This window comes from Pipra filicauda, unplaced genomic scaffold (assembly GCF_003945595.2).
Source record: "Pipra filicauda isolate LSUMZ 115617 unplaced genomic scaffold, ASM394559v2 scaffold63_size3267554_pilon, whole genome shotgun sequence".
Classification (NCBI taxonomy): domain Eukaryota; kingdom Metazoa; phylum Chordata; class Aves; order Passeriformes; family Pipridae; genus Pipra; species Pipra filicauda.
Window position 1 is genome coordinate 1,321,842 of NW_024104798.1, and position 23,367 is coordinate 1,345,208.

The 23,367-nt window shown below is 47.1% G+C and overlaps 1 protein-coding gene across 1 annotated transcript in view; it reads left to right on the plus strand.

Moving 5' to 3' along the window:
* Positions 1-3,325: 3,325 nt before the first annotated feature.
* FRMD4B (FERM domain containing 4B) overlaps positions 3,326-23,367 on the plus strand; it is an 82,370-nt gene continuing 62,328 nt past the window's right edge. Inside the window, exon 1 of the mRNA XM_027723028.2 lies at positions 3,326-3,803. Coding sequence (XP_027578829.1) covers positions 3,642-3,803 — 162 coding nt within the window. The 5' untranslated portion in view covers positions 3,326-3,641. The remainder of the gene's footprint in view (positions 3,804-23,367) is intronic.

Below are 23,367 nucleotides of genomic sequence, written 5' to 3' on the forward strand. Positions count from 1 at the left end.
GGGATCATCTTTTCCTATTATGTTGGTAGCAGACCTTTGTTCTTTTTAATACTCATTATTCCGGACCTACAATCAATAATATAAGGAAAAGCGTGAATCTGCCACATATCAAGTTTTCTGTCGCCTTTTAAAGTGACATTCTCCTTAGATCCCTGTGGTGTAGGCTTATTCCTTATCAGAAATGAATGCTGTGTTGTTCACATGGCTGTACATCAAACAGATCTGCAGTAGCTGCCTCTTGTGTTCCCTTGACAGTGGTACATATATCTACAAAGACCTTTTCTGAGATCTCTCTCTTCCCCCTCTTTTCCTCATGGAATAGATATCTGGATATTACAGCCTTTGGAAGCCACCTGGGTATCTGTGCTACTGACTTTCCCTTGCTGAATTTTGTGATCTCTGTTCTGACTCTTAAGGAGCTTGGATATTATTTAGGTATTTCAAATTAACCCACTTGCAACCAGGTTCTGAAAGTGGAAGACAATGTAAGACTAAGATTGGTGTGCATAGGTAATTCATCAGCTGCATATAAACCCCATCAAAATTACCCTAAAATTGCATTTAGCTGCTCTTTGCATCATAAGCTTTCTTTGCTCTTTTTTGTTCTGTTCTTCTGGGTGTTCAGTGTTATTCAGGTTCAAGGGACAGCACACCCATGTACTCAGGTCAGCTGAGAAAGTGAAGTCCAGATGGCACTTGATTCATATCTTTCATCACCTACATCATCTGCTGAAGGGATGACAAGATGGGTGAAGTTTCTATTCATGAGACTGGACTTTAATTCCATGTTCCCTAAGTAAGTGTGGGGAAATGGCTCGTTTGGCTCAAGCCTACTCATGGAGCTGTAACTTTACTGTACTGAGGGAAGGCTTGAGTACTCATGGCTCTGTCTTCCAAGGTGGAGCTGTCTGAGGTCATCACTCAGGTTCACAGTAACTTGTGACGCATAAAGAATAATTGTGCAGAACATTTAGGTTTAATTTATAGACCAATTGAAAACAAATGATAAACCTGAAAAAAAACCCACAAACAAAAAAACTGCACCAGAAATCTCTTGTGCTCTGTTAGAGGGGGGGAAAAGCCTCACCATCCTTATTTTTCAATCTATTTAGGTGATGGGGGGGAAGCAAAGGCAAAACAAAAAGGCACTGAGGACATCAGGCGTAGTGCAGAACCACGTAAACTTTTCCTAGTGGGTTGGTTGGATTTTCCTGGCGCAGGACAGGGGGCTGTTCCCTGCCCTGTTTCTTTAGCTACAAAGCTCCTTTTCTTTTCTTTTAGAACTGCAACTTGAAAATTGGATTTTCTTTCTTTTTTTTTTTTAATCTGTGTTTAAATTTGGATATGACTTGACCACAGTGCGCAGATGCCACTGGAGATCTTCCTGACTGGTTCCTCTCCAAAGCAGTGTTTTGTGAGGGAATGGCAATCACCCACTGCCAAGCTGGTACTGGCTTAGGTTAGTGGAATAACCCTGTGGATATTTGTCACCACTCTCTCCCAGTGGAAGATGGAAATTTTTTCTATTTTGTGCATGTGGGTTGATGTCAAAGTCCTCTAAACACAGAGCAGTATTGGGCAACACTGGAGGAGGAGGATTTCCTTGTGGTTACAGGCTCTAAGTAATTCCAAAAGGTGATAAAACCCTTGGGGTGGGAATATTGGTGCTGGATTTCATTGTAGAGCCCAAATCCTTACTCGTTTCTTGTTATAAGAAGCCATATCCTTCTCTGCACCAGGTCACTTTGTAACAGCTTCTAATAACATTTGAAATATAGTTGTTGTTTTCCCCATGTGAAAGTAAGGCTCGGAGGGATTGAACCTACCTGGCAACAGCATAGCCAAGGGATACCAGCACCAAGAGGGGCAGAGTTGCTTTTGCTCCGTTATGCATGAAAGGAAAACGTGTGATCTTGTAGACACAGGTCTAAAGCCTGAATGAAACAAGCTTTCATTCTGTCTGCAGAATTACATCACCCCAGCTACGGCACCGGAGCTCACTGTGCATGAGCGTCGGCTCCTGCAATACGGAGAAGGTTGATTAATAAGGAATGAAATGGGATTTGTGAATACTTGCACTGTGCTACAGGCATGCAGGTGTCTTCCTTCCGTGAGGAGCATTTGGGACAGGCAGGCAGTGCCCTTGGGGAAGCAGTGCCAGCAGTGCTGTGGGATTTACCTCTCCCATCCAGCCTTTATACAAGCTGTTCCTGCCCCTTTCCAGTCATTTCGTTGCATAAGAGAGTTTACTCTTACAGGTTTGTCTTGCTGATGTTTTTAGCCAAAAATCTGCTCTTTGAGTAGTTTCTTCAGCAAGGTGCTGATGGTGGCATGTGGGCTCCCCATGGTTTCTGTCCCAAAAAGCTTAGGAAGTGTCAAATCCTCTGAGGGGGTCTTAAAAAAGATTAATCACGCTTTGACTTCCACCCTCCCTTAGCTTGTGCTAGGAAGGAGCTCACAAATGAAAGGTGCGGCTTGGCAGCATTTAACAGTTTAAGCCCCAGAAGGGCAGGGTGCTGCTTAATTTTAAACTGACTTGAGGCAAGGCTGGAGTCTCTTGTGGGTTATTATTTCAGTGTTTATTTGCTGTAGGCTGCTTTCAAAAAGCTCAACTAGAACATGCAGCTTTGTTTTTCTCATGCAGCAAGTGCTGTGTTAATGGAGTTAGTCTGAGCATAGAGCAAAATCATCACTTTAGCAGGTGTTGGGTGTTTAACCCGTACGATGCAACAACTGAGAGGGAAGTGTTGAACAGAGATGGCTCTGAGCTGTAGGTATTTGCCACATTCTGAGCTGGAAGAGAAGTTAGTGTTTCTGTGAGGCGATGTGAAGGTGATGAGGCTCTGGCATAGGAGCCCAAGAGAAGTTGTGGCTGCTCCATCCCTGGAGGTGTTCAAAGCCAGGTTGGAGCAACCTGGTCCAGTGGAAGCTGTCCCTGCCCGGGGCACGGGGTTGGAACGAGATTTTCTTTAATGTCCCTTCCAAGGTGTATTCTATGATTCTGTTTCTGCAGGACTATTCTGAGCTCTTTTTATTTCCCTCTTTCCTCCACTTGCTGGCTCCCAGAGGTGCTTTTTTTCAAGTAGGATTCCTAGTGTATAATTTGATCACGGGCTCAGCCGGGAGAAAACGATGACAGCTTTGTTCCCTGTATGGCAGATAATGAGGTGTCGGAGGCAGATAGCGCCGGGTGTGTGTGTGCAGCGCCTGCCCAGCTCACTCAAGTGCGGCAGCGCTTAACGCCGGCGAGCGGCTTCCTCTCCTCCCGCAGCGTCTAAATGGGGTTGTTGTCAGGGCATATGGCAAAAGGGTTAAAATTTAATTAGAAAACATAGTGGTAGCTACTGGAGCTTAACAGAGCTTTATATAAGCTGCTAAGAAGGACAAGGCTGCTGTGTGAGCTGCTGGTAGGGCTGAGCTACTGCAGCCGCTGGCTGGGCGTCAGGCGCCGGGGCATGCCTGGGAATCTGCCCAGGAAGCGCCGTGAAAGAGGAGTTTGTTTTAAGGCTTGACCCTGGCTCTGTGCAACACCCCTGCCCGCCGCCCGCCGTATAAAGCCAGGCTGCCGTCATGCCAGGCGTCTGAGCGAGGCAGCGGGAGCCAGCCGGGACGGGGGATTTGTTTTCCCGGCGGAGCAGCTCATGGCTTCGGTGTTCATGTGCGGGGTGGAGGATCTGCTGTTCAGCGGGAGCCGCTTCGTGTGGACGGTGACGGTGGCAGCGCTTAGACGATGGTACGCGGCCCGGCTGCGGGCGTGCCGGCAAGCCCTGCGAGCGTGGTGTGGCCTCCGGGATGTCTACCAGGTAAAAAAAAACCCCACCCTGGTCATCGCTCCAGGTTTTGTTTGGAAAAGCATCGTGGCACCTGACGGGTGCGTGCTCGCCCTCCGGAGCGGTACCTCTGTGCGCACCCCGCGGTGAGGCGGGGACGGGATGGGGTGAAGAGCATCGAGGCAAGAGCTGGGAAAGTACTCAGCGTTCCTAACCTGGGTCTGAGCTGATGCTGATGTCCGGTATTGCTGTGCCTGAATTCAGGGTTTGGGAGAGATGTTTTCTGTGCCAAATACGTTTTATAAGTCAGTTTATCTAAAAGTGGGTTTTGGCAGCCAGCTGCCCCCTTGTATCACAGCCCCTCGGAGCCCCTCTTGCTGCTGTCACCATCCTTGCACTAAGATCTGGGGGACAGAGCTCAGCTCTGGCTGTGCTGCCATCGGGCACTGGGAGCACAATGCCCCCCCCATGGGAGAGACTGGCTGTAGCTTTTTCTGCTGTGTTTGTGTCACTGAATAGTGGCAGCTTGTAACGTGATAGTCTTTTGCATTGCAAAGTGGTTCTGCCTGGGGGGGCTGCAATGAGTCCGGGAACAGCAGTTGGGGGGCTCCCCTTCCTGCAGGCAGGGAACACAACCCATGCTTGCAATGACTGGTATCCAGTTGCAGTGAGGGTGGTGTCACTCTTCTTGGAGTCTGTTCTTGCTGGCAGTTGTTTATTTCTGTGTGTCTCTATATCTGTCTCACGTGTAAACTAGTGCTGCGTGCCGGGTCCCAGTGTCAGTGTGCGTGTTTGCTACATTACTTGAATGTTTCAAAGCAGCTTCTTCCCTCCTCCTGGTGTGTTGCAATACAGAGAATGACACAGCTCGTAGCAAACAGACACAGCTCTCCAGAAGCATCAAGATTTAACTTCCATGGGAAAGTCATGCTAACAAGACATCTGTGCCTATTTAATCCTGAAGGGATCTGTTGCTATTTAGCTTTAGGGTATGCTCAGGAATGGGAGAACAGCTTTACAGTGACAGAACTGCTTCCAAGTGCTGGAATGCATCTTGGCATTTTGTACAGGTGATGGATGTAAGCACTTTGTGATGTGTCTGACACGGGTGTCACTTGAGGAATATGGATAATGACTAGTTAGGGAATGCAGGAGTAAAGGTATCATTTGCCCATCTTTACTGAGCTGAAGGAATATGGTGGGATGAAGTCCTGGTGCTCTGCTTTCTCTAGAAATAAAATCTAGCTACACCTGTACTTAATGGGTGTTTATTTTTGGAGTCCATCACATAAAGAGTGTGAAGCTCAGACTGCCTTTGCTCTCCAATGCATCCCCATGGAGGCAAACCCCATCCTTCCAGGGCTGGAATAATGGCTTGGTGAGGACCAGCTCTGACAACAGCTGTATTCAGCCTGTTCAGCTGCCATTCTCTGATGGTTGGCTTGAAGTGAAAAGAGATTTTTTTCAAAAACAAAGTGTGACTATCTCTGCCCAAACTTACTGTGTCCTAGTTGCTGTTCGTATGTTAATCTTGTCTTTGTGAAAAGCATCACTGACTTGTGCATGTGTCCAAAAGTGAAAATGGGTAAAGAGAGGAGGTTGGTCTTTCTGTCATCTTTCCAGGCAGACCTTGAGCCAGGGGAGTGGACAGGGAGTGCCTCTTCCCCTCTCCCCACAGCTTGTTACAGTCAGATTGCTGGGGACATACAGGGACCTGTTGCTCCACACTCACTGCTCCAAGGGTCATCCCTGGGAGATGAAACCCAGCAGGAACAAGGCAACTCTCACATTTTAACATCAGGAATTTCCTAGTGGTAATTTGGGATGTATTAAAGTGAGATGGCTGAAAGAAAGCCCTGCAGCTCTTCCTTGCTGGGTTGCGTAACACTTGGCTTTTTGTGCTGGAGTCTTGGCTACTCAAACCTCTGGCTGAATCCAGCCAGTGCAGGACTGAGTACACAGCATTAAATGTCACCCAACTGGTTAGATACCAGAGCCCTGCAAGAAGTTGAATCAAATATATTTTTTTCATTTTTTTTTAGGCACTTTAAGCTATGGAAACAGCTAGAGATTGTAGCTGAGTGGCCTTGACATATAGGGATGAACTCTGAGCTGTTCTGGGTTACACTTGCTCACCTTGGGCTCAGTGGAGCAATACAGGAGCAAAACATGCAGTGCAGAGCTCTCTGTGGGGTTGTTTCTCTGAGGAGGTGGATTTTGCAGTGTCTCTGGCACTCAGCTCTAATCTTGGGCATGGGATTGTGTGTCCCATCATTACCATAGATCCTGCATTGTCTTGGGGCAGACTGTCTTCCTCCTCTGTGCCCCTGTTCTTTGTATAATGGGTATAACAGCACTATCCTACCTGCCAGGGGTGTTCTTTGTCCTCTCAGATATTTGCTACAAGTCCTGTACTTAGTGCAGCCACGTGAAAGCACCTTTTTGCCCTGTGTTCTTATTAAAATTGACACCTGGACAGGTGGTTAACCAAGTCCTTTCCCAGCCTGGCTTCTTGAAGACCGCTTATATTTCTGTAACTCCTTGGCATTCCTATTCCAGATGTGAAAGATAACACTGGTTTTATATGCAGGCTCTTCTGACTAAAATTACACTTTTGCCCTCTCTGAGGACTCTTTGGGCTGCAGATGGTATAACTGATCAGGAAACAGGGCAGAACTTGGTCACTGAGCTTTACTCATCACATGTAAGCGATGAGCAGGGAAGGGTGAGGTGACAGGTGCTTGTGCTGCTGCTCAGCCCAGGAGACTTCAGATGGCTTTGATCTGTATTTGGAGTTCATGTTGTTTTGTGGGCAAGTGGTTATTTTCGGGTGAGTTGGACACTGCTAGCAGAACTCTGTTTAATCATCAGTACATTACTGTGGTGAAAGGAAAGCCAGCAGAATTCCTTCTCCCCAGGCTGCTACATCTGTTGTTCTGGTGAGTTTGGGGTTTTTTTTCTGCTATTTTAAAATATATAAAATACTTCCTAGCCTCATGGGAGATCTGAGCTCAAGTCCCAGCTGGAGAAGCCACTAACACCTTCATGTACCTGTGCAAGGCTCCCACCTCTGCCTTTTGAAGCCAGCAGGTGCAGAGGTGGTCACGGGGCTGCACCGTCTGGCCAAGGGAGGCTGAAATCCTCTCTGCCGGCATAAAGCCCTTACCTGCCTTAGCAGCTTTAAGTACAGCTAAAACCCACCCCAACATGAACAAACCAGCCTCTGCCAGTCACCTTCTCCTTACCCTTTGTGTTTCTGGCATATGTGTGTGGGAAACACCTTCCAAGGTCTTACCTGGTCACTGGTGCAGGAACTTCAGCCCCAACCCTGCAAGCCAAGCTCAGGTGCTTCCCTGGTCCCTGCTCCAGGGTGCTTGCCATCATCTGTCCCACCTGCCAGAAGAGAACGGATGTCCTGTTTGCCCACAGCCTATTCATCTGGAGGAGCCTGTGAGCCAGAGCACTGCTGGGGTGTCCTGTTTCACTCTGAAATAACCCCTGAACCCAAGCAGGGCGAGGGGGCTGTACAGTTTGTGAGTTTATCCTCTGAGAGCTTGGGTTGTGTGCCAGGGAACATTGTCTTGTCCGTAGCAGGGAGCATTTGAAGCCTGTCCTAGAAATAACAGATTCACAGAGACAGCTGATGGAAAAGCTGGCACAAGTCTTCTGTCTAACAGCAGCTAGTTAATATGAGTTATTGGGGCTGTTAGGGCTTGGAAAAAGTCCTGGGTGACAACTCAGCATAAAGCCTTCACACAAGGGTTCCCGTTTCCTGCCAGAGAAAGGAGTTTGGGCTGTTTTTTGTTGTGGGGCTGTGGCCTGCAGCTTGGCTTTGGGGGTCATCCCAGAGCCCCTCTTGTCCAAGATGGGACAGCATGGCATTTCTAGGTGTTCTGATGCTCTCCCAAAAGAAAGCTTTCTGCAGGGCTCTCCACATGCTAGTTTTATAGGCCACCTGTCTTAGATTTAATTATAGAGCAGTAAAACAAAGTGAAACTTTTATATAAATGAGGTTAATAAACAGTGGCAAAGCCAAAAACTTTGAGGATCGACATCTGTCCCGTGTTCAGTCAGCTGTATTACCACTGGCCTGATTTTCATTAGGATGTCAACACTAACAGATCTTGGTGCAAGTCTTCCCCTGAGCTGTCAATGCCAGTTTCCACCTATACATCCCACAGCACAATGATTCCTCATTGTGTTCTAAGCATGAATGAAACTTTCCATCAAATTCTATATGCAACTAACTCTATAAATTAAAAACTGGTCAAGTGAATGCTTTAGTGTCAGGGTTAAATGTCTGTCAGTCAGTCTGCTCTACACAAAGTGGAAGAGAAACCAGGCAAACTGTCCCCAGATTCCCTGCAGAATACAGTGGCATGTTGTGATTGATCTGCTGGATGTGAAATCAAGTATGAGTGCATCTCTGTGACTAAGCAGTTTACAAATAACTGTGATTACCAGTTACACTGGTAATTTGGCTAATAAATTCTGGTGTAAAAGTGTGAACTTTTCGTGTGGGCCTTTTGGACAAAGTGCTTTTTAGCCTCTGAAAGGTCACTTCTGCTGTGTGAAGTGAAAAAATTTTGCTGATGAAGCACAATAAATCAGCTTTGTACGTGTGTCTGGCCCATAAGTACCTGGGGTGGAGGAGCGAGAGAGGAAGTGGCTGACTTGTGTTTCCTCTGGTGCTAACGTAGTTGGTTTGGATAGTGAGCACCACGTTTCCTCTGCTACCACACCTTAACTTTTCATTATAGAAAATGCTGACATCAAGTCGAGGTGCCTTTTTTCCTTTTCTTTTCACAGTGATAAAAAGCAGTGCTGGAGCAGCGGGGGGGGGGAGGATGGAGTGGGGGCTGCATTGTCAGGGCAGAGCTTTCCTTCTTCCACACCAGACAGACCTCAGGAGTGATGCTTAGCAGAAAGATCTCTAGCGTCCTGATGGATCAGAACTTTCCAAAGGGAGCTTGAAGTCCTTTTTAGAGGACACAGAATATGTGCCTGTGTCCCTCCAACGATTTAAACTTGCACACTGGGGATTACTGGTTGTCCTGGAAAAGCTTTACTCTGACTGCTTTCATCCAGATGTTTTCCTTTTTACAGGGTCTGATCTAATGCTCTGATGCTGCTCATACGTCACCTGCAGAGCTTTGACTCTGCTAAAACCCCCATCATGTCCAAACAGGACACGTGGAGGTGTCCCTGTGGTTGGGACTTCGGGGGAGCCTCCAGCAGAGCTGAGGAAGGACTGGCTCTGGGCACTGCCTCTTGACAGCTTAGAGTTAATTTTGGCTCTATGTGCTTCCAACAGCAGCTTTCCAAAGTGCTCTGCCAGACATATTTTCATCTGAGCTCATGATACAGCGTTTGCTGTTTGAGAGAGTTTATTCAAAAAAAATTATGATTTTTGTACCGCTTCTCCCTCTTCTCTCACAGACAAACTTCACAACCAGACTGTGAACTTCATCTCATTTCCTTTGGGGTGTCGCAGTGCCAGTTTCAAACAGTGCCTTCTATTCATGAGCCACTTGGGCCTGTATAAATATTTTTTTTTCTTCAATCTGACGCAGCTCACAAATACGTTAGATTTCGAATGTCGCTGGCACCACTTCTCAGAAGCAGAGTCCTGTACAAAGGTATCACTGTATGAGCTTGCCTGGATAAATCTCCAGTTTGGTCTTGTGCAGAGAGGCTGGTGAGCTCTCTCTGACTGGACAAGAACCATGTGAAAAGGTAAATTGAAAGTGTTTCAGGCACATACTTAATTTTTGTCCTTCTGAGTGTTTAGCTCTCTGTCACTTCTTTTGCAAGCGCTGTCAGTGCAGTGCTTTGTGATCTTGGATGGACAGTCCATGTGCTTAAAATAACGCTGTGCTATCTTTGTCTCCTCATTTTCTAAAAATCAGGCCATGCTTGTACAGTCTGCATTGCTCTTAAAACCTCTGAGTCATAATTAGTGATTAGTAATTCTACTAATCTTCTGTACAGATGGAGGTCAGTTCATTCTCAGGGACTGCAAAGAGGATAAAGCTATCAGTGCTGGAATATATTAGCTTAAATACCCTCCCACACACAAATACACATGTACACTTTTCCCCACTAATTGATCTGTCATTCATTTAAACATGCATCATTGGTGTATTGGGGAAGGAGATGGGGAGAGTAAGGGTCATCAAAATGCTGAGAAGAGCCTGAATGTGCTGGTTTTAGCCATTAAAAGCCATCATTGAAAGTCCAAGCAACATTAGGATTAAGACTGTGACATTTGTGATTGCTTTTCCAGCTGAGGTGGAGTAGGTGCTGTGCTGGTGATGGGTGTCCAAGTGATGGGTGCCCCACTGTGCATCTCCCCACTTGCTGTTGGGCACAGGTGGTGGCAGAGCAGGGAATAGTGATGGTGAAGTCACTGCACACAGCACTTATGCCCATGGCACCACTGGCTATGTGCTGTTTTCTGAGCATCCTGGCTTTACCTTTTGTGGGGCTGGTGGTTTTTGGGTAGGGTGAGGTGGCTGGGCACAGTGTGTGTGGTTTGGAGAAAGCCATGCTTGTTGGTGTCTCATGCAGGCTGCTTACTGGCTTGTGCATGGGCAAGGGAGGCAAAGGACTAGAGGATGGGAGTTAAGCTGGAAGAGTGGGAGAGGGTAGTGCAAGAATTACGCAGCATGAGAAGCACATGCTGTGCGAGCAAGGAAAGAGAGGGGAGAGACCAAGGAATAAAAAAATAATAAGCTTGACTCCATTCAGATCTATGTTAAAACCCCCAATACTCCAAACTGAGCACAAACTTGAAAAAGTGTGGGAAAGTGAACAGGTAGGAAAAAAAGGCAGCAGAAGTGCAGTGGGAGAGGAAAACTGAGGTTGGAGATAGGTGGGAAAAAGAATGAGGGGAACAGTGTTTCCAGAAAGGTGTGGCTTCCCTAGGCAAAGAGGACCCTGTCGTGCTGAGTGCGGAGTTGTTTGGCTGCCAGTGGACTGGACATGCTTGGTTGCCACAGTTGTTTAGGGAAGGCAAGTATGTTGGAGGAGATGAAGCCCACATGGAATCTGGTTGGGCAGGCACACTTAGCAGGTGTGAACGGTGGTGTTTGCTAAGCCATAGGGAAAGTGGCAGTAATTCCTCTCTCATATCAAGCACACTGCATCTGTTCACCTTATCAGAGAGGCTGGGGTGTGCTGCATTTGCTGTAGGGTCGTGTACCCTTTGAGGTTTGGCACTGCCATCCCCAAACCCAGCTCGGAGCTCTTCTGGGGCCTCAGAGTTGCAGGGACTTCCCCCTGGTCAACTCCCAACAGCTTCCCACCTCCTATGGGTGCACTGTATTTCTTTTAAACTTTTAATTTTTCTCATTTAGACAAGTTTTCTGTACAGCTGAATTACACAGCTCAGGTCTGTGTTTGTTTGGGAGCCCCGGATCCCCTGAGCAGCCGTGCTCTTCTCCTCCAGCTATTCCCATCCCTGTGGTTATCCCAGCAGGGCAGAAGTTGGCACCACCCAGGTAACCTTCACGTCATTTCTCTAAGGAAACATGACTCACTGTCTGTTTTCCGTCTTATTTTTGGGGCTTTGGAGTCTGTGTTTTGGAGACAAATGCAAGTTTGTTGCTCTGAAATCCTCTCCCAAAACTGTCTGGGCTGCCACCCCTTAGGTTGCTGGTGCAATCTGGACCAGCTGGCTGGACCTGACCTGGCACCCTCCTGCCTGATGTGGGGCCAGCTAATGTTTTTTTTATGAAACCTGTGATATTGCTTGGAAAGCTTTTGTAGTCTCATGACTATGAGAATGTTGGCTTTTACAAAGTAACTTTGGGGAAAAAAGACAACTCTCTGTCTGCAGCTATTTAAAAGGTGGATATTTGATCAAAGCTAGTTCTTCTGAATTAAACAAGGAGAGTGAGACACCTCTGGCATCTCACTGCATCCCAGGTGTCTGGGGTAACTGGGGCAAGTTGCCCTCTGGAGGTGTCTGGGTTGATGGTAATTCAGAAAGGCAGCCCCAGGTGAGGGGATCTGGGATGACACACTGTGTGATCGGGTGGACCAGCCCTGCTTCTCTCCCCAGCAGGGTTGGGAAGGCTTTTGGTTTACACAGTGCTCTGCAGCTTCGTGGAGCCCCTTCTTGGCCTCAGACACTCAGTACACAGAGCCTCCTGTCTGGGGGACTTTATTTGGACCAAGAGGGCTTGGAACCTCTACGAAGTAGGAGCTGTGCCTCTGAAGTGTTGCTTTCAAAAGTTTGACCCTGTGGTTCTTGCTTTCCATTCTGACACAAGCAAATTAGTTTGTTCCAGGTGTTGAGCTTATTTTTTTTCTATTAAAACAGATCCCTGGATTATAAAAGTTGGGGTGGAAAGATCTTCATAGTTTGTCCTCTCTGTTCATAGTGACTACTCAGCTAGGAGCATAAATAACTGAATAAGAGCATCCAACTGAACAAAAGAGATTGTTCTTGCTCTCAGGTGAGGTTGTTTTGGTGCTCCTGTGCTCTGTTGATGTTCTGTGATGCTCTCCCAGCCCATGTTGGTTGCTGTGGTCCTGGAGTAGGTTGTTCTGTTGGCATCAGTTTTCTTACTGTAATTTGTGTGGCCAGAGGATGTGAGTCAGTGGTGTTATTTAAAACCTTGGGTACCCGTCCTCACAGCACATAAAAGGAAATTAATGATCCTGGGCTGTGCTTGTGAAAGAGGAACAGATTTGTATTTTAGATTTTGAAGTAGCTGCATGTAGTAGTGTAGATGTGAGATCAAGTGCCTCTTGTGTACTAGGCTTGTAGGTCACATTGGAGCTCTGGAGGTTGCAGCCTCCTGGATTTGGGTGCACAGTTCTCTGTTCTTTCTGTCTGCAGTGAAACCAGTGTTACATAGTTGTTTGCCTGGCACAATTACACAGTTAGTGCTGCTGTGTCAGAGCCTAGAGGTGTGTGAAGCCTTGCGGGTTGATGTGTCAGAGGAGAAGAAATCAGGGAGACGAAGTGCAGCTCGGAGTTCTGCACACAGAGAACAGCCTGCAAAGGGAACAGCAGAACAGCAGGTAGATGACTTGCTCTTGCATCTCTACCAGTAGCAAAGTGCACTCGTGGAGCCCAGCCCTGACCCCAGAACAAATTCAGATTGATGTCCAAGGGAATAAACTGTGTCTGCACTCCTAGTTCCCTCTCCAGAGGGCAGCACCCACATCAGAGACAGCAAACCCATGCTTTGGAAAGAAGTCTGGGAGAAATCCAGTGAAACGCTGTACCTGGGGGTGTCTGTTGCAGGGAGGGTCTGTGGAGGTGTGTGTGTGTGTGTGAAGTGAGGGTGGATGTGCTGAAAAGACAAGGTCTGGTTATCTCCATTCCTGTATCCCTTCAGATGGGTCAGAGAGGCTCCTGCTGCTGCAGGGCTCAACCTTGCTCCAAGGGATTGAAAGTGGGAGTGACTTGAAGTTCTCATTGTGCTAAATTTTAAGGAAAAGGCCCCTTCTGTCTCCTGGATGAGTGGGGTGGAAGAGCTGGAGGGGTGATGGCAGCCCCCAGTGAGCACAGAGCTGTTGGTGTGGGGCTCCTCGGCTGTGTACTGGGGTGCAGGGGCTGGCAGGGACCAAGGTGTCACTGCCTCAGGACTGGCATCTGTGATGTGCCTTCAGTTGGTAGCTGCTGGTTTTTAACTTGGTTTTGTTTCACCATAAAGGGGTTAATATTACAAAGGAAAAAACCCTGCAATTGTAGCTTTCTCAGCTCGCCTCCATTTTTAACAATCACATTTCAACCCCTTGTGTCCCCTGACTCACAGTGGAAGGGCTTTTGTTTCTGAATCTGTAATCAAAGCAACAAATGCGAAGGTCACTTCCTTCAGATTATATGGCAACGGAAGAAGCCCGGGATCGTGTCTCCCTTCTTCCCCCAGCTTGAATGTACAGAAAACATGAAGGCTTAGCACATGCACGCTGTGAGTACTTCTTGAGTTTCTTCAGTCCTTTTAAATCAGCAGGGTGTGTGACGTGGAGGTAAGAGGCTATATTTTAATTTTTGATGTTTAGCAGTGGCGGATAATGTTGTTTAGTGTTGTTCAAGCGTGCCCCCGAGTTAAACATTGTGCAGAACTCGGGGCTGTGAGTGCAGGAGAACCGGCAGCCAGAAAGCAGCACGGAGCAAAGAGAGTTTGTTTTGGGGTACTTGGGTGGTACAGGCTGAAACCTTTCTGCTTGCTCTTCTCTTTGCCTTGAAGGATCACTCCATAAAAATTTATTTTGCACTCCATTGTGGAGATAAGGGGCTGTTTGTTTATCCCAGCATTTACAGCTGCTTTTTCCTGCCTTTGTTGTAAGTGCTGCCTTGGCTGCTTTAGGAAAGGGCTAAATCTATGCTGGATTCTGGTAACTTTGCTGTAGCTGGAGAGCAGGTCTATAACTTCTTGTTATAGAGAACCTCTTTTCAGAGATTACTCTTATAGGCTGCTCTGAGATATGACTTAACCCGAACAAAGCACAGATTCATGAGTCCCAAGAAAAGGCAGTCGGAGCCTGGTACAGTAACTCCTTTCAGCATGCAACTATTAAATGTCTCCTCAGAAGGTCCCCACCCCTCTCACCCCCCAAAAAAGCCTTGTGAAGAGGTTGGCTGGAGGTGCAGCAGTGCACATGGAGCTGGGTAACGGCTGCTGAGAAAGAGTCTGTGATCCAAGACACTTGTTTTGCTTTAAAAGTGGAGTGTGGAGCCTCCCAGATCAGCCCCCCTGAGTGCCTGGCAAGGTGCTGGCACTGGGCTTGCTTTCTCCTTACCACACAGAAGCCCTGCTCCCTGCCTGCTCCAGCCCACTGCCTGCTATTTTGACTTCTTACAGAAGGCTCAGGATTTTTAAAGTTATAGATTCAAAGGCAATGCAGGTGGACTTGAGCTATAGCCTTTTTTAAAATTATTTTTCATCTCCTTCTCATCTAATGTCTTTTCAAGATTGGCATCTCGGTTTCCTGAAGGTCTGCTGCCAAGCATGAGTGGCTGGAAAAGGCCAGGAGTAGGATAAGCACAAGCCTGGAGAGGATGGCAGATATTTGGTCAGAGCTTGCTTTGCCTGTGTCTCCTGCCTCGGGAACCTTCCCTCAAAAACCCAACCCAGGGGGATGAGCTGGAGGTGGTGTAGGGGGGGGACAGAGGAGCATCCTGTGAGAAGCCACCAGAGATGGGAGAAGTCTTCAGGGTTCAGGAGAGGCAAAGAGGCATTAAGGGTAGGATGCAGGTCTCTAGAGATGGGAAACCCCTCTATAAGGGTGTTTTTTAGTTTTCTGTAACTATTCCCATTACAGGGAAAGCAGAGTTTGTTCAGGTGGGTCAGGGATGGCTTCTGGGGTGGGGTAAAACACAGAAAAAGTTGCCAGAAGCTCTACGCAGAATATCTCCTGAGATTCATGTTGTAGAGACTTAAGCAAAGAAGCAGGAGCTTCTTAACTGCTTTGCCTCCTGGCTGAGGAGTGAAGGTCAGAACAGGTCATGGGAGGGCAGATGTCCAGTCCTGCCCCATGGTGGGCACTGCTCGTCCAGGACAGAGGATGCTGCTGCCTCCACACAGTGTCCTTCCCCAGGCTGCCAGTGCATTTGTTCTGTCAGGGAACATCAGGAAAGCTCTCTGATCCCACAGGATCTTTTTTTCCTCTGAATTCCCAGGAGATTGCACTGGAACAAAACATCACCATGGGCTTGTGTGCGGTAATGACCTGCCTGCAGTGTCTCAGCACTGCTGGTGATAAGTATGTCTCCACCAGACACAAATTTATTAGCTGTGTTCTGCCAAGGAAAGCAGATGTTGGATTTCATTGACTTGATATTTGTACTGATTGTTTCCTATTAATTTTCCTCTTTTTTTTTTGTAGCTTTAGAGTTGCCTGTCTTTTCCTTTCTTGTTGTTGTTTTAAATACATTGCAAAGTGATAGGAATGGTACATCAACACTTGTGAAATGTTTGAGAAACACTTCAGTTTTCAGCATGAGACACCTTTAAGGAGAATACTCATGCAGCAAGGGGACTGTTCTTTCAAGAGGATGGCTAACCTCTCCCCCTCTGTCAGAGGGACTCAGCATCTGTGATAACACTGCCAGTGAGATCCTGTGGCCTTTGGCAGTGTCAGGAGAGGTGAAATGCTGCCTGAATGCTGATTGTCAGCTGGAAAGTCTGGGGCCAGCATAGCCAGGGAAGGCTTTTCTGCAGCAGTTTGTCCCTCTGCCTCCTGCCATGGGAGCGTGCACAGGTCATGGGTGAACATCTCCTGCAGCCCCACGTGGGCTGGAGCAACAGCAAGTACAGGAAACAACCATGGGTGGCATCAGGAAGAGCATCTACCCTGCAACATTTCCTTGTGGGGAGGAGAGGGGTGAGTTTTTTTACATTGCATGCTCCTGGTAGAGAGCAGGAAGCAGCAACTCTCCTGCTTATATTTTGCTCTTGGCAAAGGGCTTTATCTCCTGGCTGGAATATTGGATTTATCATTTTGAGGATGATTGAATTAATTGATTCCCTGGATTTTAATTTATCACTGCTCTTTAATTTTAGGGTTTTTTTTATTGCAATGTGCTCATCATTATTTCTGAGAACTTTGGGAGAGGAGGAGGAGATTTAGAGCTGCACGACCTGCTCCAATGAGTGGGATCTTTCTGATGACCACAAGAGGCTGTGTCTGTCATCCTGTACAAACCATCAATAGAGAAAATTAAGTCCCTTAGATTTGCCATCCCCTGCAATGAGGAAATAATAGAATAAATGGGAAAAAGCAGAACTGCATGGAAAGTGTGCTGGCACTTGGCCCTGCGAAGCCAGAGTGCCTGCGGTGAGGGAGAGCACTTGAGCTGTTTGTTTGCCAGACTTTTTCACTGGCTCAGCTGGTGGGGCTTACATGAAAGTCAGTTGATGCTCTGCAGGAGCCAGTTTTTTCATCAGATCTCCAGTTCACATGGCTATTTTAGGAAGGTGCCATGCAACCCAGGGAGCCTCTCAGCCCCCTGTTCCAGACACTGTGTTTTATCTCTAACTCTCTGCCAAACTTCAGCAGAGCCAACATTTCCATGTAAAGCATCATCAAAGGGGCATCAAAGTGCAAAACTTGCACTTAAGATGAGGCAGGCTGGAGAGAAATGAAACATCGTTTCTGTACGTGTCATTCAGTCATCTGTCCCTGCCTGGCTGGTCCTGAGAAAGAACACCAAGGCTGGGAATGGCCCTGTACAGTTCCTGCAATTGCTGTGGGTAAAGCAGGGATGGGAATGTGAAGAGCCAGGGTGGGCTCTGCAGCACTTTGGAATGATGAGGGTGGCACTTGGAGTCAGGCTGGTGAGATGCAATAGAATGGGCCTGGTTTGGGAGTGACCTTAAAGATCATCCAGGTCCAACCCCCCCGCCACAGGCAGGGACACCTTTTGACCGGATTGCTTAGAGCTCCATCCAACCTGGCCTTGAACAGGTCCAGGAATGGGGCATCCACAACTTTGGGCAATCGTGCCATAGCACAAAGGGTGAAAGATGTAGCCAGTCACTTCAGTGCATCACTGGCTATTTAACATTAAGCAGATACTGGCTTCTGTTAAAGGTTAATAGTAAGATAACAAATGATTTAAGGCAAAATCTTGACCCTATTAAAATTAATGGCAACATTAATTGACTACACTGAAGCCAGGATTTCCTTATTATTTAAAGATTAGGAAGGAGAGGCAGTATGTCTGGAGACATGGTCTGTCCCTGTAAAGCTGATAGAAGTTCTGCCATTGCCATCACAGTGGGTTTATTGTGTCTCTGTGCCTTGGCAGGAACCCACTGGCTACCTGGGCTGGTGTGAGCAGAGACTGGGAAAACCTGAGTTTTTGGGCCCTGAGTGACTTGTGGTGTTTTGCAGGAGGAGCTGTGAGTCCAGGACACTGTAAGGGGAGGGCAGCCATGCAGAAGAGGCATCACTTGGGAGCTCTTGCAACGCACCCCTCTCTGGCAAAGGAGGTGGTGGAGAGGCACACAGTGGGGTGGGATGGGGGTGTGTTTCCCAGATCTTCACCTGTGGGAGAGGGGAGCATTTCTAATCCTCATCTGTTTCCCCCTGAGCACCTCCCACCCTGGGACACTGGGTGACAGGCACCTACATTGGTCAAGGAGGACCTGTGGGCTGCAGACAGGCTCCACAAAATGTGCATCATAGTGTTTTTGGAAACCTTTGCAGATCCTTTAAAAAGCTTCCTTAGAAATGCTGGTATAAACCCAAACTTCTGTTTGTTATTTTTCTGCTTGTTCCTTAAAGTTTTGAGTGATTCCAAGTGCTGGAATATGATGAAGCTTTGCTCTCCCAACAGACACACCAGGAAACTCTGAGGTCATTTAAACCATTATAACTTTTTCCCTCTTCCCCCCAGCTGCATGCAGGCCCCTTCCTTCCAGAAGGAAAAGCGAAGGCTTTTATTTTCTTTAGATGTGCCTAGTTAGGGCAAGCTCCATGCTGGAATACATTCTTGCATCTGATTTCATATTTTGATCAGGCCATGCGCGTTCAGGGGCCAGACCTAAGCTAGCTGGTTGTACCAAAGTCAGTGAAGCAATGCTGATCTGAGGCAGCTGAGGAGCTGATCCTACACACCTTTAGGACCAAAGGAAAAAACCCACCTAAATGCCAGTGAAAATCTGAAGTCAGTGTAGGGGCTTCAGTATTAATCTTTGAAATCTCTTATAGGCTTATGATTTACAGAAGAGAGGTTTGGATAAAAAAACCAAAGCCCTGACAGGAAATTATTGGTGATGCTTTATAGGTGGTTAACTGCAGCTCAGGCTGGGATTTGGAGATGAAATCCTTTAAAGTTTCAGGTTGTTCTCTGGGCTCATGCACCTGCAAAACAGGTGCTGCTGCTTCTGAGTCACTGGCCAAAAGCAGGATGGAAGAATTTTGGGACCCCCTCATGGTATAGGCTTTGTGGAGGCTGGGTCAACGTGGCAATATTGCTCTTTGGCTTTTTGTTATCTACAGGATTTTCTTCAGTGCTCTGACTGCTTGAGCCACAGTGTTGTGCCTGTTTCAGGAATAAATGAGCCAATTTTTATAAGCTATGTACTAATGATGCACCACAATCCAATTTCTCACTTTCAAAACTGCAGTTTTAAGGCTGTGTGCTGGCCATTTATTTAGTCAGAATGGTTCCCCTTTCTCTCTCATCAGTGCAGGTGGTTTTTCCTGCCTGTAAAATACCTTCTGGAGCTACTCACCTGCCAGTGAAGTTTAATTTCTCGTGGATACCCTACCAGGAGCTTATGGAAATAACATGCATAGTTCAGTGCAGCTGGGATTGAATCCCTGGTGTCACACTCAGATGTTTCCAGGCAGAGCCCTTTGGGTGTTCAGGAGCAGCACCCAGTCTGAACAAAAGGGTTTATCTTAGGAGGAAGGGGAGAACTGGGTGAAAAGGTTTACTCCTTCCAAAAGACTTGTCATGGAATTCAGGGTGTTAAAGGTGTGAAGCCTTGCTGGATGGTGGGAGTTGGTTTTAAATCTTCTGGTGATGATTATTTAGGTGGATGCAGGGCCCTGGCACAACCACCCTGTCCCTGGGCAGGTCACACCCATCACTGCAACTTGGGCTGCTGAGCCCAAATCGTGGCATGTCCCCAGTTGAGAACAGCTGGGAGGCATGGACAGACCTCTGAGTCTGTGGTAGAAATACCACAGTGGTATTTCAGTGGTAGAAATAGTTCCCAGTTTTGTCTTAATTATGTGCAGCTTATGTATAATCCTTCCTTCTTTGTCCAAAGAGTTGTGAGAGTTTGGGGGTTTTGTTTTTGTTTTTTGTTTTTTTGTTGTTTTTCTTTGGCTTTCCCTGGGAATGAAGACTCCAGACTTTCTTAGAACAAAAAAGGCTTTAAAATAGAAGTCAGTGACAGATATGGCCAAGCGACTTCTCTGTAGTTTGCCCAGTTCTGGGAGGAGAAATCTGTCCTGAAAGGAAAAGCAACACATTGGAGGGTTTGCTTCTGACTTGAACCCTTCACGATTCCCATTCCTAAGCTGCCCTTCAGGAGATGTGCTATTCTGACAGCTTTTTTTTTTTTGGCTCAAGTTTTTTTTTGAGATTTCCTGTTTACACCCTGTCTAATTACTCTTTTCTTTTTCTTATTTTTTCCCTAACTGGATGACACACATGGATGTCTAAAAATATTGCATGTAACAACCAGCTTCGAATAGGGAGGATGTTTCTGTCCAAGAGAAATAGCATAAATATCCTGCATATGGTTTTTTTCCCAAATAAACATTCAGGCTCAGGATATCATAGGGAATTGGTTTAAGTAGCCAAGAAGTAGTTTTTTTCTCTCTGCCTTGTTGATTTCTTTTTCTTTTTAAAGGATGGATGTTTTAGAAAATCCACCTCGATGATTTTAGATGGAGGATTTCTTATTTTTTGTCACAAAAAATGGAGGGCAAAATGTTGCTTCTTCCAGCTATATGAAACCTTTATGATAATGTTAATTTGCAGTGTAGAATCACAGTCTCAGCCTATGCTTTAATTTCCACACATGGATATTCTGAGAATTGTGTGTTTCTTTTCCGTCACTATCTGCCTTTTTTACTGAAGATTTGGGTAAATCAGATTCTTGCTGACAGCCCACTACCTGTGAGTTAGGAGAGCTGCAGTATTCTGATGTAACTACTTCTGCATTGGACAGTGTTTGTCTCCTTTCCAGTCCTCTCCATTTTTGAGTTTTTATTGCTTACTTGTGTGCAGAGCACAAAAGTGACTTTGGGAAGCAATAAGTACCCAGTATCCAGTATGGTTTTGCCAAAAATAGGACTGTGTAATGCCTCTCTGCTAATTTCATACTGGGAATGAGATGAGATACAGGGATGCTTCATGAATTTTGTGCTGCTACTTCTTTTACTGGATAATTGCTTAAGTATTAGCAAAGCTTTTAAAAATAACTACTAGGAAGACCAATTTGGGGGCATGTTGCTAAAATATAGCAAAATTCATTTGTACAAACAATGCAAAATCAATGAGAATAAGCTGAAAACAGATGTGTGTGTGTGTATATATATCTCAAGACTGCTCACACCAGCTCTTGACTGAGCCAGACAGTGATGGATTGGTCCAGCCACATAGAAAATCAATTACATTGTTCAGATTAGCAAGGTGTCCTGAATTAAAGATGAAAGAAAATGTATCAGCAAGGGCTCCAGGGTGTTGGGTCTTTGAGGAGCCCAGAGCCCTGAGAGCCAGGGAGCCAGGATGAGTCTCTTCCAGAGCCTGAGGAAACGGGCCTGTGAGCGGATGTGCTGAGGGGAAATAAATCACACCAGTGTCACTGGGGGAATTAAAAACGAGTCCTTTGCTGCTTTGGCTTCAAGAGCTCAGGGTCTCCAGTCACTGAGCTGGAGGCACTCTTCCAGGGCCAAAATCCTTATGCGTGCATGGTGATGAAGTTCTCTTCATGAAGCTCTCCAGCTCTTCTTCAGGTGAGAGGAGGGGACCTGACTGTTGATACCTGTGCTGGAGTGTGTGGTGTTGCTGCACTGCAGTCATGTCACACCTCTGTGTCACTGTGCTGGGACCATCCAGGGCTGGTGGAAGGGGATTGACACTCCAAAGCTTGTGAGGTGGGCTTGGAGCTGCAACAGCCTCTGAAGCTTTTGGTTCTGCCTCCTGTACAAAAAAGGCTTGTGAAATGTGAGTACTGCCTTGTGTATCAGAGCCCTGTCTGCACAGGGGGGCAGCTCCATGTGGGGGGAGAGCTGTCTCCTGGACCTCTCTGGTGGGCGACATTCCTGGTGTAGGATGGGCTTGTGCTGCTCTGTGATGGAAATTGGGAGTGATTTGCTTCTGATTGTGTTTGTAAGAATGGAGTAAGCCAAGTGAAGTGCTCTCTGCCCCATCAGGAATGGGGTGTGGATAGTTGGAGTGAGCTCCTGCACAGCTGCAGGAACCAGAGTGCTGGTTGCTGAAGTCTTGGGTCAGCAGGATGGAGGATAAGGGCTTGGACTGTCCGGGTTAACACCACTTTGCTTAGGGATTGGAGCCTGCAGATGCAAAGCTGGTCACCGCGTTGGCAGATTGGCGTCCCTTGGCCAGGCTGTGGTGCCACACAGTGAGTACCCACGTTGTGCCTCAGCCCAGGTGAAGGCATCTGAGTAGGGATGTAGCTCTCAGGTGTGCAGGCATAGGCTGGGGGGGGCAGAGGGATGCAAGCAGCAAGGGTAAGGAGCTCCAGAGCCCCCCTCTCTTCTTGGGGCTACAGCCAGCAACAGGCATTTCATGGCCCTGGACATTGCTGTCGTGTCCACCATGCGACAGAGTGTTCCTGGGGTGACACGAGCCCCTGGCCACACAGAGCTCTGGGGATACAGGTGGGAGCTGGTAGGTTTGTCACAGCAATGGCATTTCAGGGCGCTTTGTCACTGAGCACTCTGACATCTTCTGCTCTTCTTGGCTGAGCTTTCCAGTACTCTGGGAAGTGGCTGTATGATCTCTGAGATGAGATTCCTGGAGTCCCAGGTACTAAGTGTTGTCTGTATCTATATCTGTAAATCAGACTTCTAAGCTGTTTCCTTATGTTTTGTCATCAATAAAATCAGGGATAATTGTATCTTGCCTATCTTCAGGGGTGTCATAAGGTTTAATTACTTTCGAGTTGCTTTGCAATTACCTTGGACAGCTGAATAGAAGCAGAGACTATACTTGGTATTTCTTTTGTTTTAATCCTCCCAGCTACCTTCCTTTCTTCTCAGCACAAGGCTTTGTGGATGTGTTTGCTATAATAGAAACCTTTTTTACTTAACAACAGACAACTGAGGCAATTAAAACAGTCAGAAGTGATTAATGTGATTTCACTGGGTGAAAGCTAAAGCAGCTCGCAATTAAATAATGGCAACCCTCGTGCTATCTCAGAGCAACAGATGGGGAACAATTTAAAAACACTATTGGATCAGACACTTCGCAACAGGGGCAGATTGGTAACAGTGTGTCAGAGCCAGAAATATGCTCCACCTTGAAGGGTGCGCTGATGAAATGATTAATTGATGGTAACATGCGACTTAGTTACGAGCGTGTGATGACAAACCTTCAGCTCTCGGGAACAAATGGACCTGTGATCGGATCATAATGGATTTAGCGGCTCTAGGTGGTGTGTTTGGAGAGCTGACAAGTCTCAGGGAGCGTGCTGGAAAGCTGGAATTGGGATGGTGCAGCTTTGCTTCCAGAACCTGAAGGATGAAGCGCTGGGAGTGCAGGGCATGAGGGGGGTGAATCCTCTGCAGGGAGCAGCACCAAGGGGTGCAGCTGTGTTTTTGCATGGAGATCATCACTGCTGTCCCGGGATGATGCAGCCTGTGCTCTGCACTCCTGTGTGCACGACGTGTTGCTCTGCATCTGGCACTTTGTAATAATTCCTGTTCACAGCAGTGGGAGAAAAGGAAAGGAAGGAATTTCTTTCCGCTAGACTTGCTCTGCAAACTGTCCTTGTACCAGTATTGCTGTTCTGGTGAGCGATGTGATATTTAGCAGTGCCGTACGTGGCCAGTGCTGGTGCCACAGATGCTGCAGCCCAGTTTTTCCCAGACACTAGAGAGAGTTGTGCCCACAAATGGGTCGTCTCTGACCTGTTTGCAGAGCTCC